The 15,503-nt window shown below is 49.0% G+C and overlaps 1 protein-coding gene across 1 annotated transcript; it reads left to right on the forward strand.

Moving 5' to 3' along the window:
• Positions 1-510: 510 nt before the first annotated feature.
• Positions 511-15,291, forward strand: Pcdh12 (protocadherin 12). The gene is given in 5 exon segments (XM_046460278.2): positions 511-3,751; positions 6,886-6,983; positions 9,701-9,852; positions 13,143-13,496; positions 13,499-15,291. Coding segments are annotated over 5 exon segments (3,567 nt in total). The 5' UTR covers positions 511-871; the 3' UTR covers positions 13,582-15,291.
• Positions 15,292-15,503: the final 212 nt, after the last annotated feature.

Below are 15,503 nucleotides of genomic sequence, written 5' to 3' on the forward strand. Positions count from 1 at the left end.
AAATGACTTGTCCCAGATGATCCAGCCGGTAAGTTGCAAAGTTCATACTTGAACCCAGGCTGTTTAGTTCTGATGGCTGCCCTGTGCATCACAGTTGCATCCTTGTGAGACACACATGAGAGACCGGGGCTGGTTCAAGAATGACAAGTAAACAAATGTAGGAAAAAGACAGAAGCGGAAGGAGGAATGATGCGGAAGGAGGAATGAGGGGAATGAGGAACGGAGGAGAGACAGTGAGCATGACCTATCCAGGAGGGGCATCAGTCTGGAGGCAGCAGGCGGGGCTCAAGTTCTCTGCTCACAGGCCCCCTGACCCTCAGCAGGGCTCGCCGTCTTGCTGTGCGGACAGCATCTTCCCATCCGGCCTGTCCCTGGGAGCCCCGGCCTCATCCTCCTCAGTGGCAGGCCACTCAGCTTCACAGGAAATGCTCTTTCTCTAATTGGCATTGAAATCCACAGCCCTCCCTTTTCCTGTAGGTGGGGTTTCCATAGGAAAAAGCTGCTTCTCTGTTTCCCTAGCCTAGTTACTGTTTGGAAGTCTGCTCCCCACATCCTGCTTTACTGGGTCAAGTCCCTCTTAGAGCACTCTTGTCCATGGTTGCTGAAGTGGACCAACTGCTACTGCTGTGGGCTCTCCCTTGGCAATTTTACTTCATCTGTGCTTGGACCTCGCAGACTGCTTCCAATGAAAATGACCTTGCCTGAAAATCCTGCTTGTTCCATCGTCTTCTAATTATGGGACGAGGCTGTGCCAGCACATCTGGGGGCAGGAGAACGGGGCTCATCGAGCCACCCAGAAAACACTGGAGGACCTGTCCAGCCTTTGAAGAGCTCTAGCGGCCTCTGACCCTAGCCCACTCTGGGGGTAAGCATGATGCCACTTCTGCAACTTCTGCTGGGGCTTTTCGGGCCAGGTGGCTACTTGTTCCTTTCAGGGGATTGTCAGGAGGTAGCCACTCTCACAGTGAAATACCAAGTGACAGAGGAGGTGCCGCCTGGTACAGTGATAGGGAAGCTGTCCCGGGAACTGGGCCGGGAGGAGAGGCATGGGCAGACAGGGGCTGCCTTCCAGGTCTTGCAACTGCCCCAGGTGCTCCCCATTCAGGTGGATGCTGAGGATGGCTTGCTCAGCACTGGGAGGCGGCTAGATCGAGAGCAGTTGTGCCGGCAGCGAGATCCCTGCCTGGTTTCCTTTGATGTGTTTGCCACAGGGGATCTAACTCTGATCCACGTGGAGATCCAAGTGCTGGACATCAATGACCACCAGCCACAGTTTCCCAAAGGAGAGCAGGAGCTGGAAATCTCTGAGAGTGCCTCTCTGCACACACGAATCCCCCTGGACAGAGCTCTTGACCCAGACACTGGCCCTAACACGCTGTACTCTTATACTCTGTCTCCCAGTGAGCACTTTGCCCTGGATGTCATCATGGGGCCTGATGAGACCAAACATGCCGAACTTGTGGTGGTGAAGGAGCTTGACCGGGAAGTCCACTCGTTTTTTGATCTGGTTTTAACTGCCTATGACAGTGGGAACCCTCCCAAGTCAGGCACCAGCTTAGTCAAGGTCAATGTCCTAGACTCCAATGACAATAGCCCTGTTTTTGCCGAGAGTTCGCTGGCATTAGAAATCCGTGAAGATGCTGCCCCTGGCACCCTCCTCATAAACCTGACTGCCACGGACCCTGACCAAGGCCCCAATGGGGAGGTAGAGTTCTTCCTCGGCAAGCATGTACCTCTAGAGGTATTACACACCTTCAGTGTCGATGCCAAGACAGGCCAGGTCATTCTGCGCCGACCCCTGGACTATGAGAAGAATCCTGCCTATGAGGTGGATGTCCAGGCAAGGGACCTGGGTCCAAATCCCATCCCAGCCCACTGCAAAGTTCTTATTAAGGTCCTGGATGTCAATGACAATGCTCCCAGCATCCACATCACGTGGGCCTCGCAGCCATCTCTGGTGTCAGAAGCTCTTCCCAAGGACAGTTTCATTGCTCTTGTCATGGCAGATGACTTAGACTCAGGAAACAATGGCCTGGTCCACTGTTGGCTGAATCAAGAGCTGGGCCACTTCAGACTGAAAAGGACTAATGGCAACACATATATGCTGCTAACCAATGCCACTCTAGACAGGGAGCAGTGGCCCAGATATACCCTTACTCTGTTAGCACAGGACCAAGGACCCCAGCCCTTGTCTACCAAAACACAGCTCAGCATTCAGATCAGTGATGCCAACGACAACGCACCTGTATTTGAGAAGAGCCGGTACGAGGTCTCCACTCGGGAGAACAACCTGCCCTCCCTTCACCTCATCACCATCAAGGCTCATGACGCAGACTTGGGCAGTAATGGGAAAATCTCATACCGCATCCAGGACTCCCCAGTTTCTCACTTAGTTGCTATTGACTCAGACACTGGAGAGGTCACTGCTCAGAGGTCACTGGACTATGAAGAGATGACTGGCTTTGAATTCCAGGTGATAGCAGAGGACAGAGGCCAACCCAAGCTTGCATCCAGCATCTCTGTGTGGGTCAGCCTCTTGGATGCCAACGATAATGCCCCGGAAGTGATTCAGCCTGTGCTCAGCAATGGAAAAGCCAGCCTCTCGGTGCTTGTAAATGCCTCCACAGGCCACCTTCTGGTGCCCATTGAGACTCCCAGAGGTTTGGGTCCAGCAGGTGCTGGCTTACCACCTCTGGCCACTCCCAGCTCCCAGCCATTTCTTTTGGCAACCATTGTGGCAAGAGATGCAGACTCCGGGGCGAATGGAGAGCTCCTCTATAGCATCCGAAGTGGAAATGAAGCCCATCTCTTTGTCCTCAGCCCTAATCTGGGGCATCTATTCATCAATGTCACTAATGCCAGCAGCCTCATTGGGAGCGAGTGGGAGCTGGAGATACTGGTAGAAGACCATGGCAGTCCCCCCTTGCAGACCCGAGCCCTGTTGAAGGTCATGTTTGTCACCAGTGTGGACCACCTAAGGGACTCTGCCCATGAGCCGGGGGTCCTGAGCACATCGGTACTGACTGTGATTTGCCTGACTGTATTACTAGCCATCTTCGGGTCGATCTTGGCTCTGTTTGTGTCCATCTGCCGAACAGAGAAGAAGGACAACAGGGCCTACAACTGTCGGGAAGCTGAGTCCACTTATCGCCACCAGCCCAAGAGGCCCCAGAAACACATTCAGAAGGCGGACATCCACCTGGTGCCCGTGCTCAGGGGCCAGGCAGATGACTCTGGTGAAGTCGAGCAGTCCCACAAGGACACAGGCAAGGAAGCAATGATGGAAGCAGGCTGGGACCCCTGCCTACAGGCCCCCTTTCACCTCACACCAACCCTGTACAGGACCCTGCGTAACCAAGGCAACAAGGGGGCACTGGCAGAGAGCCAAGAGGTGCTGCCGGATACTGTCAGTCTCCTTTTCAACCATCCCAGGCAGAGGAATGCCTCCCGGGAGAACCTGAACCTTCCTGAGTCCCCGTCTACTCCAGGCCAGCCACGTGCCAGGCCTCTGAAGGTTGCAGGCAGCCCCATGGGGAGGCTGGCTGGAGACCAGGGCAGCGAGGGGACCCCGCTGAGCCCACCCACCTCCTCTGCAACCCTGAGGCGGCAGCGGAATCTCAATGGCAAAGTGTCCCCTGAGAAAGAATCGGGCCCCCATCAGATTCTGCGGAGCCTGGTCCGATTATCTGTGGCTGCTTTTGCAGAGAGGAATCCCGTGGAGGAGCTCACTGTGGATTCTCCTCCTGTTCAGGTACCTCGGGCATGGGCAGCTCTTTCTTTGGTCACCCTTGGACCACTACAAACAGCATCAGATGTCCCCATTTCCCTCCCGTTCCTCACATTCACTCCTCAGCTCACTTAGCACTTTATGATGCTTTCTTTAAGCAGCCATAGTTCAGGGAAGAGCTCTGGGGCCAACAGATCTTTGCTGTGTGATCCTGGCCAAGTTACTTACTGTCTCTGAGCCTTAGTTTCCTTAATGATAAAATAGGAATGATAGTAAGAATATCTGCCTTGTAGAGTCATCCTGAGGATTTGATCAGTTAATTCTTATCGGGTGCCTATTCACAGTGCCTGGCATAAGCAGACACATAGCAAAGATAGTGAATATGAGTACAGGCTTCAGAGCAAACTTGTCTGGGTTCCAATCCTGGCTCTGCCTCATCCCAGCTGTGACCCACAGAGAAGTGACTCAATTTCTAACTGTTAAAGATGTCCATGTTAATAGCACCCATCTCCCAAGTTTGCTTAAGGATAAAGTGAGTCAATGCACTTAGTGCTTGTAGAACGTATCTAGCATGTACTTGGTGCTCAGCAAATGATTACTATTACTTCTGCAAAGCATTTCATCTCTGCTTTCCTCTTTCCCTCATCTCATCTGGGCAACCTCCCTAGGAAGTAAGCTAGCCTGTCATTGTCTCTGGGTTCAGGGGCTGCATTTGACTTGCCTGAGACCCCAAAACTTACTAGCTGAACCTGAAGAATGAAGCAGAGGAAACCACCTTAGAATCTTGGAGTTAGGTGAGTTAAATTTCAACATGGCCACTTAGGACCTGAGCAACCTTGAGCAAGTCACATCTTTCACAACTGAGCCTCATTTTCTTCTTCTGTAAAATGGGAGTCCAACACCGAACTTGCCCTGTTTCTATTCTCAGGAGGGTGAGTTGAAGTGGAATGATACCAAGCTGTCTAGTGACCGAGGATTTACTGCATATGTGTGGAATCGTCACAGGAATGGTGCCTGATCTCACCCCTGTCTGCTCCTCTGTACTCCAGGGAGTTTTCACTGTGCCAGGCTGCCTGCCCCAGGCACGCTTCTGTGTGACCAGGCCATCAGCTCAGGTTTCCTGTGGAGCAAGGACACAGCTTCCTTCCCCCATCCCTTTCCCAGGAAGCCACCTGGAGATGGCCTGGCTGTTTTCTTAGGAATCTTGTTGTGGGTTCTTTGCAGACCCAGAGTTTGCCCAGAGCCATCTACTCATCCATCCATCCATCCATCCATGCACCACTTTTTGAATGAACTCTTTGTGCCAAACACTGTGCTGTCCGCTGGCAGAGAGCAGGCACTATGGGTGACCCCACTGGTAAGACGGAGGAGTCCCTATTTGGAATCAACCTAAGGGTAAGCGAGTAAGGTACCAGTGCTCATGTCTTTCCAGGAGCACAGCACCACAGTGGAGTCAAGTCTGAGCTCAAGTTTCAGTCTAGAAATTTAAGCATAATGATATCTGCTCCTTGGACTATTGTAAGGATTAAATGAGATTATATGCTATTGTGGGGGTCTATTAATATGTGATTTAAATACCTTGGCTCATTTAAACTTCATAATCACCACATGACCTCCATCTTATTTTTATTTACCCTTTCACTATTAAGGAAACTGAGGCTCAGGATGGTTAAGTGATTCCTCAAGGCCATAAAGATGAGAATTAGGGCAGGAACAGCTTTAGAGTGTGAGTCTGGGCTGTAACTGTGAAGTGGCCCTGAATGACAGAACTTAGCACAGGGCTTGGCATACAGGGAGTGTTTGCCAAATGCCATTTGGGCAAAGGGTACAGGTGCCTTACCAGGGCTTTTGGGCCTGAGCAAGGAGGTGGGATCTGCCTGAGGAAGCATTGGCACCCTGATCCTCCAAAGTCACAGTGAAATCCCAGTCCTGGCCACCCCTTCTTCCAACATTCCTCTGAGGTTGGCACTTCTGGGCCTTTCCAGGGAGGAGTGGGGGTGAACCCAGAGACAGAAGCAGCATTTCTAGGAGTAACAACGCAAACTTCTTGCATTTGCATAGGACTTTTAAGTTTTCCAAACCTTCTAATTAATTCTGACAGCTCTTTGAAGAAGGTTGGCCCCGCTTTAGAGATCAGAGATGAGAAACTGAGGTCTGAGTAGGTCAAAAAACCTGCCTGATACAGTGCAACAAGCTAGCAATGATCTTGAACTAGAACTCAGTCTCCCAAGACTCTCCCTCCCATGGCCCTGACATTTCACCCACCTGCTGCCCCCTTTTCCAGCCTTTCTGAAACTACCATCTTTCTGGCCTTTTGGCTTACAGTGCTCCCGCTTGAAACCTGCCTTGCCCAGACCCTCACACTCTTTCCACATGGTGAACTCCTGCAGAGACTCTGGGTCTCAGCAGAGCTGTCTGGAATGCGGTAGGAACTCAATGTTTGTTGAAAAATAATAAACTTCCCCCAGTACTGCCTCCCTATGTCTTCCCTGTTCCAAGTTGGGTGGGGGCCTCCCCCTGCTCCTGCAGTCTCCCATCCTTTCCCAGCCATGCAGCCCCCTCTCAGAGCCCTCTTCCTACCTTCCTGACAGACTGTGAGTCCCAAGGGCAGCAGAGTCTCCTTGTTCTTATTCCATAGCAGGCCCTGTGCCTGGCATGAGCAAGTGATTATTAAAGACTGGTTCAGAGAATGAAAGGGTGAAGAAATGAATGATTAAATGCTATCATTTTTGTCTTCTCTACAATGCAGTCTTTACATCTGGCCCACACAAATTGGCCAGAGTGTTAGAATACTGCTAAAAAGGGAAAATAACACTTGAAGACAATCCATATCAAATAATGACTTTATGATCAGGAAATGACTATTTCACCCCATCCCACGGAGTCCACGAGGAGAGGGGCATTTGGAAGAATGATGGGGAGAGGATGAGCCTGGAGGGTCCCCACGCTCTCCCTTATATACTCAAAGCAGAGAGCTGCCCCCCTCCCAACAGGTCCCTGTCTCCGTCACAAGGGACCATCCCCCATTTGATCACACAAACATCTGAAGCCAGAGGAAAAACTATAAAAAGAAAGCACCGGCATTGAGGGAAACATCCGGCAAGGAAGTGTGCTGGGTTGGAATTGTGTGGAGTCAACAGATTTTTCCTGTCTTGTAGCAAATCTCCCAGCTGCTGTCCTTACTGCATCAGGGCCAATTCCAGCCCAAACCAAACCACCGGGGAAATAAGTACTTGGCCAAGCCCGGCAGCGGCAGGTAAGCAGCACGTAGACCCCACGGACTTCCCAAGGTCCCCCCTGACTGCCCCTCACCCCTGCAGCCTCAGTGAGGTGAGAGGATGAGCACATCCTTGACACTCTGGGTGAGTGATGCAGACAGCATCCACCCCCACTCCGGGGGACCATGTCCTGGGACTGTTGTATTTATAGTATTTGCAGGACCCAGAGTCACTAAGGAAATGACTTCATTCTGACCTCTGATTATCTGTCCCTGATGATAGAGGTGCTGTAAATCGGCTTTAAATCTATAGCTTTCACCTTTTTTTCTCTCTCTTGGCCCATAAACATGATATGGAAGGCCGTAGATGTACGGGTGTGCCCCTTTGGGCAATCCTAGAGTTGACGAGAACTCAGGAGGACATTGAGCAGCTGAGTGTGATGGTATACAGTCATCCCAGGTATTTGGGAGGCTGAGGCAGGAAAATGGCAAGTTCAAGGCCAGCATGGGCAATCCTGTCTCAAAATAAAAATGAAAAAAAAAAAAAAAAAGGCAAAAAAGGGGCTGGGGTTGTGTCTCAGTGGTAGAGTGCTCACCTACCATGCATGAGGCACTGGGTTCCATCCTCAGCATCACATAGAAATAAAGTATAGATACTGTGTTCACCTAAAACTAAAAAATAAATATTATTTTTTTTTTTAAAAAGGAAAAAGAAGACATCTAACCCAATTCCTGGGGAAACTGAGGCTCTCAGTAGTTTGATCCAATTTAGCTATATGAAAACTTGAGCAAATAAGATAATCCCTCAGGACCTCGGTTTCCCTATCTGGAAAATGGAGGCCATACTACTTCCCTTGTAGTGATGGAGTAAACACTTAAGGATCAAATGTATTCTAAGTCCATAGCCCAATGCCTGGCATTGCACAAGCAGTGCAAAGTCCCTTCCCCTTAAAATGGCTTTGCTCAAGGTCATGTAGCAAGTGAATGGCAAAGTTGGGCCCAGCTCTCAGGGATCCTGATTGGATCCATGCTCTTGCCCTGATAACTTGTAACTTCTTTTTGCAAGGATGGTAAGAGAGTAGAACAAGAGGAAAGTTCAGATTTTCTCTCTGAAGTTTCAATATTCAAGTCTGCTGCAATAAACTGGCAATAGACAAGATTAACAGGAGGAAAGCCATAACAAATTTTTTGATCATAGTTTACCAACACACAAGAGACTGGGATGGAAGACCCAAAGACCCAGGGTGAACTACCTGCTCAAGTTTGATAAAGCAGAGACAGCTGTGAGAAATATGAGTGGCCAAAAGGGTCTGAGCTGATGGGAATCACTGAGGGGAAAACCCAGAGAGGCCTGTCTGTTCAGATTCTTCTCGGCCTCTCTATGCAGCATTCTTTCCTTCCAGGTATGGGGGCAGGACCCTTTCTGGAATGGGGGGTCTCATAACCTATAATTAAACAAGGTAGATCAGAGAATGTCTTTATGGCTAACTCTTACACAGAAAGGTGGAGGGAAATAAGAGTAATATTTTGGGGTTTTATGGCTAGCTTGAGGGAAAAGAGGCTCTGGTTTCTATGACCCACCTTGGGAAAGAGGAATTCTAGTTTCTCTGGCTTGCCTCAGGTGAAAATGAGAGGTGAGAGACAGGGAAGGCAGACAGGGTCAGAGAGATACTGCTTCTGAGGCCTTCCCTAACAGGATCTAACTATACACGCATTCCAGAATCACATCAGTCTGCATTTGAATTCTTGCTTCATTGCTTAATCCATGGGGATGTCGAGCAAGCTGAAAAATCTTCACAAGTCTTGGTTTTTCTCATATGTAAAATGGGAATGAATAAAAGAGAACCCTTAAGGGTGTGAAAGGCTCGAATGAGAAGGTGCAGGTACCTTGCACAGGATGAGGCCTAACTCAGTCATTGCTCAATCAATACCAGTGATCATTATTACCCACAAACTGGCCACCTCCCCACTGATCTCTTAATAGCAGCTAAAATGGCCATTAGAGGGGTGGTGAACAACTACCAGTAAGGATTCTTAGGCTTTACAGCCTCAGAGAGCCCTCTCTCCTGTTGGGATGAGGGTCCTATTAGAGGGAGGGTGGGTTCATGAGGTACCGGGGCCAGGGTAAGCCAGCAGGAGACTGGGGTGCAGATGGTAGATTTCAGCAGCTTGAAGACACCCAATCTCAGCTCTATCCTCCATAGACCTGCTCCTCTGCTCTAAGATTTGGCTTAAATAGGGAGGAAGGACCATTCAAAAAACGCTTTATTAAGCACCTACTGTGTGCCAGGCCCTGTTCTGGGCACTGGTGAGAGAACAGGGAATGAGACAGAAAAATATCACTACCTGGCTAACGATGGGTGGGTTGATTACCTCAGCTCAAGAAGTTTACTAAGCTCCTGATCTGTGCCACACAGGATAAAGGCATGGGGGGGGACAAGGGTGAGTGATGACACGAATAAATTCATGTTCACTTCTGTTTGCTGGGTGCTTGCTGTTGCCAGGCACTACGCTAAGCCCTTTACCTCCAACACCTCATTTGACAACACCCCATGAGGCGGGTGTTGCTTACTACGGTTATTTAACAGATGAGGAAACAGAGGAAGTAAGGGCAGGGATCCCAGAATCCAGGCTGGTCCGCCTCTGAAGGCCAGGCTGTGGATCCGGTTCCCTGTGAAGATGAATAAATACTGGCATGAATGAGCAAAGCTGTGTGGGAATTTCCTCACTTGCAGACTGGTTGGTTTCCTTTGCAGGAGTGCAATCCCAGACACAGATGGCTCAGGTGCCAGGGCTGGTGGCCAGGCAGAACCAGACCAGGAGGAAGGGCCCTTAGATCCTGAAGAGGACCTCTCTGTGAAGCGGCTGCTTGAAGAAGAGCTGTCAAGCCTGCTGGATCCCCATACAGGTAGGGACTGCCCAGGGTCACACCAATGCTGCCTCTGCCCTCTGGTCCCTTCAAGCTTCGGAGTTCTCCTCCAATCTACTAAGTTCTGGAAACATCCATTCTATTTCTGGGGAAGAACATCACCAACTTTGTACTTCCCCTGGAGCCTCAGAAAGTATTCCTGCGTTTAACAACTGCCTATTAATTGTAAAATCATTGAAAATAGTGGCGATTACTGAGCTCTTGGTGTGTGCCAGCACTGAGGTGGTACCATCTACACATATCTCATTTAAACCTTCAAATAATCTCTCAAGATAGATTTTATTAGCTCCAATTTACAGAGGAGCAGCTGAGGCTCAGAGAGAGATAATAGCCTACCCAGGGTCACCAAGCTCCTTAGCAATTGAAGGGGAGCCTAAACCTGGGCCATTCTTAATTCCTAAAGCACACATTTGCATTTCTTTGTTGTGTTTAAATACCCTTTCACCCTGGGAACTGAGCCAACTCTCTAAGTGCTTATACTACTAATTGAAACAAAAAGAATTCTGGGGGGTAGTCAAACAAGTAGTTTTAACAAAAAATGCATAGTGTGAAATTTAATTCAAGGATCTGCTAGGTGCCCCAAGCCCTGCTGTGTACACTGATCAGGCTCCTTTAGGTAACTCAGTGTGGGCCTGCCCATCCCCACACTGTAGTTAACAATTTCTCACATGCGCCATCTGGTACAAACATGCAGAAGGCATGACAAGGGATGGCCCTTTCCTTGGTTAAGAAAATAAAGCCAACATTTACTGAGTAAGTTTTACAGCTAGTCCCTAAGCTCCTCATGAGGGACTCTTAAGAGAGAGGGGCTATTCATTATCCCCATTTCATAAAGAAAAAAAATGGAGGGTCAAGGGCGTGCAGCTAATGGTTATTAACACAGGCTGTGTAGCATGCCTCTAAATTTTTGAGCTGTGCTGTTCAGTGTGACAGCCACTGGCCACATGTGGCTATTTAAATCTAAATGAATTAAAATTAAATAAAATGAAATATTCAGTTCCTCAGTCATCCCAGCCACATTTTAAGTGCTCCATACCCACAGAGGATTAGCGGTTAAGCTTTGAATTCTATCTCCATTGGCCAGCTCTGGGACTCTCACCACAGCAGAGAAGGCACTGGGTGCCAGGACAGGAAGTGGAGGATAGGAAGTAAGGGTGGGGGGACAGGAAAGCCTTCACTGTTCATAGGGCTGGACTGCCCTGAGGCTCCTGATGAAGGTGCCTGAGACTGGAGTCTTGGTGATATTTAGATAAAAGCTCCACTTGAGGATGTGACAATGACAAAATTTTACAGGCTGCATGAGCTAACTGGATTCTCACAATAATGAAAGTTACTTTCTCGCCATTTGTAAAGAGGGAAAGGAGGATCATAGAGGTTAAGCCATTTTCCCAAGGTCACACTGCCCTGAAGTGGCAAAGCGAACATTAAACCAGGTGAGACCAGTGCCTACCTGCAGCTGGAACTGGAGGATGATACTGAGTGAATACTCCACTTTTCAGTTGTTCTCAAATGCCCAATGATTTCTCATTTTCTTATGATGCTGAACCTTGTAAAAAGAAAGGCCTGAGTTTTTTTACCACTAAGAGCTCCATCCAACCTGACAGCCTCAGAGTCTCAGGCAACAAGGGTCAAATGTCCTGAGTCAGTGTTTATGTTCACTAATACTTCAACAGACTGTCACTGTCCCAGGCATGGGGCCAGACCCCAGGATCCAGTAGGGCAGGGACCCAATCCTATCTCACAGTCTGCACAGACCAAAACCAAATGCAAGACAGAGTCATTTATCAATATGAAAAATGATTACCTGTAATTTGGAATAACATTTTCAAATTACAAAAGTAGTATTTGGTTAATGTAGAAAATACAGATACACAAAAAGAGAATAAATACTTCTACCCAAGGTTAATTTTGGCTAACAATTTGACCTATCTCCTTTTGCAATTTTTTAATTTTTGCACAAATTTTAAAGCAGCTCACCTGATGCAAACATTAAATAAATGTTAAAGTAGATGTGTGTCCTTCCAGACACTGTTTCTTAACCATAAGACTTATGCTTTCTTTCCTCTGGTTTGGCATATGCCATCAGGTCTGTAACTAGTTTTTTGAGACAAGATTTTCTGTTGAAGAAATGGGGAAAGAAGAATGATGGTGTTATCAGGAGTCTTAGGGATAAACTTTGAATTCCCAGACTGCCTTATCACTGCCCCTGACATGGTCCCTTTCCTGGGATGGTCCTCAGCTAGGCAGCCTCTTTCCAGCCTGACTCTGGGCCAGGGGTTCCTGCAGCTTGAGAGGTGAAGGTGTGAGGAGAAGGTCAAGGTACAGGGCCAGGTGGTGACAGTGCAGCCCTGGGCAGGCCTGGGAATTTTAGAGGAGGGCACCTGGAGCATCTAGGGAGAGGAAGGGCCTATTCTTCAGAGGGAGCACACAGGGTGTTGCAATCCCAGGGGCTTCAGAGACATTGGACCTGAAGTCAAATCTGAGTTTGGTGGCTTAGCAGATGTGTGACTTAACTTCTTTGAGGCTTGGTTTCCTCATCCATAAAAGGAAGATAATACTCTTGACCTTAAAGTCCTATAAGGATATTAAATGAGATAATTATGTAAATTGTTTGGCACATAAGTACCTAACAAGTAGCCACTGTTATTATGAATATGAACAGAGGACAGCACCAAGCCAGGAACCCTAGGCTTGGCTAAGAAAAGGGATTTCCAGGGGCTGGGGATGTGGCTCAAGCGGTAGCACGCTCGCTTGGCATGCGTGCAGCCCAGGTTCGATCCTCAGCACCACATACAAACAAAGATGTTGTGTCCGCCAAAAACTAAAAAAATAAATATTAAGAAATATTCTCTCTCTCTCTCTCTCTCTCTCTCTCTCAAAAAAAAAAAAAAAAAAAAAAAAGGGATTTCCCCCATCTTCAGCTGGCCCTGCCCTGGGGGAAAAAGTTTCCCCAAGGAGGTGGAAATCCTGGATGCACAGGACTGAGTAGAAGTTGTTCAGGAACAGGCTGGTTTCTAACTCTAGGCCCTCCTCTTCCTCCTGCTACCTTTTCACACAGCTCATCCGTGTGCTTCAGTCAGCAGCCTTCCTGCCCAGCAAGCTTCCCTGTCAGGGCCTCTTCCTTCCTGTCCCCCTCTCGCCACCCCGTCTGTCCCCTGACATTTCCCTTCCCTCCTTTGTCCACTGCCCTTGCCCTGCCCACAGCTCCCCCTCAGCTGCTGGCCCTTCCCTGGGCAGGGCTCTCATTGACTCCCTTCCTCCCCCTACAGGCCTGGCCCTGGACCGGCTGAGCGCACCTGACCCAGCCTGGATGGCAAGGCTGTCTTTGCCCCTCACCACCAATTACAGAGACAACGTGTTCTCCCCTGACGCTGCAGCCCTGGAGGAGCCAAGGACCTTCCAGACGTTCGGCAAGGAGGCAGGGCCTGAGCTGAGCCCCACGGGCACACGGCTGGCCAGCACCTTCCTCTCAGAGATGAGCTCGCTGCTGGAGATGCTGCTGGAGCAACGCTCCAGTGTGCCAGTGGAGGCTGCCTCCGAGGCCCTGCGGCGGCTCTCCGTCTGTGGAAGGACCCTCAGTCTAGACCTGGCCACCAGTGCGGCCTTGGGCACAGAAACACAGGGGGCCCAGGTGGAAAGAAAAGGGCTAAGGGTAGGACCAGTGGCGGCAAGTGCTCGGGAACACACCTTGGAGGCCTCCATATCTAAGAACCAGGTCCCCTAGGAGATGTGAGCAGAAGCCTTACAGATCGGGCCACGTGATCTGGTTCTAAAATCTTGGAACTCACCAACCAGAGGTAGCCCCAGAACTTTAGGGTGACTGATGTGGCCCCCATAGAGGGGTATGATCAAAGCAACCCCTTGTAAGGCGCTCTGTGAGTTTTTGGAGAACAGGGACAGTTTGTGGCTGAGGTGTTTGCTGGCAAAACACATATAAAGGATTGGTTCTTCAGGCAGAACGGAAGCTATGGAGTATCACAAGCAGGAAGATGGCCTTGTTGGCTACTGGAAGAAGGGCTGGATCCTAGAGCAACAGGCAATGCTCTCTGACCTACCAACAAAGGAAAGGTAGCTGCACATTCTCCTGTGTGCACCTATTGAGAGGGAGGAGGGAAGGGTGACGGAGCAAGAGTTCTTTGTCATCCAATCACTGGCAAAAAAAGTCATTGGGTCTAGACAGGAGTGAGCCACTTTGGTTCACAGTGACAGGTATGCAGATGATGGATGTGCGTGTTCTTGACCACGCTTCTCTTTTATCAAATAATCTGCTTCTCAGCTGGAAAACTAAGACTAAGAAAAGCACAGCTATAAATAGAGCACTTATATGAGCCAAGCACCGGCTTAACAATAGGATTTAATTGGATTTTCCTACAACCCTGGGAGGGAAGTATGATATCCCCATTTCATAGACAAGGATACAAAACTTGGAGAGGTTGAGTGTCTTTCCCAACATCAAGCCAGGAGTAGAGGCAGAGCCAGGATTTGGACCCAGGTTGGTCCAACACCAAAATCATGCCCTTAAATTTGGCACTAGACTGCCAGTCAAAGGAAAGAAAAAGAAAAGCCCTAGAGGTGGACAGTGGACTCGCCCGGTTCCCCCTGCAAAAATGCTCTTGAAATGGACACTTCCAAAGTCACTCAGACTCACACTACTCTGCACTAGTAAGCACAGGGGGAAAGGAAATTGGATCTGACCTGATGCAGGTCCTGCCTTTCCCAGTGAGTAGCCTTTCAGGTGCTGAAGTCTTCTTACCTGACCCCTGTTTGAGGGTAAATCTTCCTCTGTCATAGCAGGTTCGGGCCTGTGAATTCAGGCCCCAGAGGACTGTATGTGAACTTGGTCTATGAAATCGACACTGACAGCAGCCAACCTTCTGGGGAAGGAGGGAGTGAAGAAAGAACAAATATTTTCCCAAGGCTCAGCCTTATAATTTTCCAGGAAATTTCTAAACAGTCACAGCTAGTTTATGAATAGGATGGGGGCCCTCTCGGACCCCGAAGGCAGAAGATTCTCTATCTATTCTTCCTTTTGTCCTCTTTTGGAACTCGGTGCTCATGTCCATTGTATACAGAAATGGGCCAATCATACTCCCAACTAGGGATAATGAAGCCATATATATCTGGGATGCCATGTGGCGTCATTATTCCATTTTATAGATGAGGAAAATGAGGCCCCCAAAAGTTAAGTGTCTCAGGGACAGAGAAGCTGGGGTCTCTGATCACCTCTCTCTGGGCCAGAGTGATCTCCTTACGAGAGCTGTGATATTCAAGCTGCTTCATGGAGTAGATGGGTTCTGCAGGTCACTGAAAGAGGCCAGGAGGTCTCCTGCTGACCAGCCAGGTGCCTGACACAAAGAGATACTTCACAAATACCGGTTGAATGGATGCATGAATGAATGAATAAATTGGTAAAACAAATGCTTCAGAGTCCTCTCTTATCTAGACTGGAACTCTAGGTAGAACTGCACTGGAAAAAAAATCCAAAAATGTTTAATTATGTAAAAGCAAAGTCCAAAAATGACAGAACTAGAGAAGCCCACATTGATCTACTCGCTCCTGGTAGATCTGCAGCTGGGAGGGTGGAGAAAAGAGGAGATTGGGGGAGGAGGCTGGACCACAGCTGCAACTGG

This window comes from Marmota monax, unplaced genomic scaffold, assembly GCF_021218885.2.
Source record: "Marmota monax isolate L192 unplaced genomic scaffold, Marmota_monax_Labrador192_F-V1.1 WCK01_AAM20220418_F8-fsc00006, whole genome shotgun sequence".
In the NCBI taxonomy this organism is placed as follows: Eukaryota; Metazoa; Chordata; class Mammalia; order Rodentia; family Sciuridae; genus Marmota; species Marmota monax.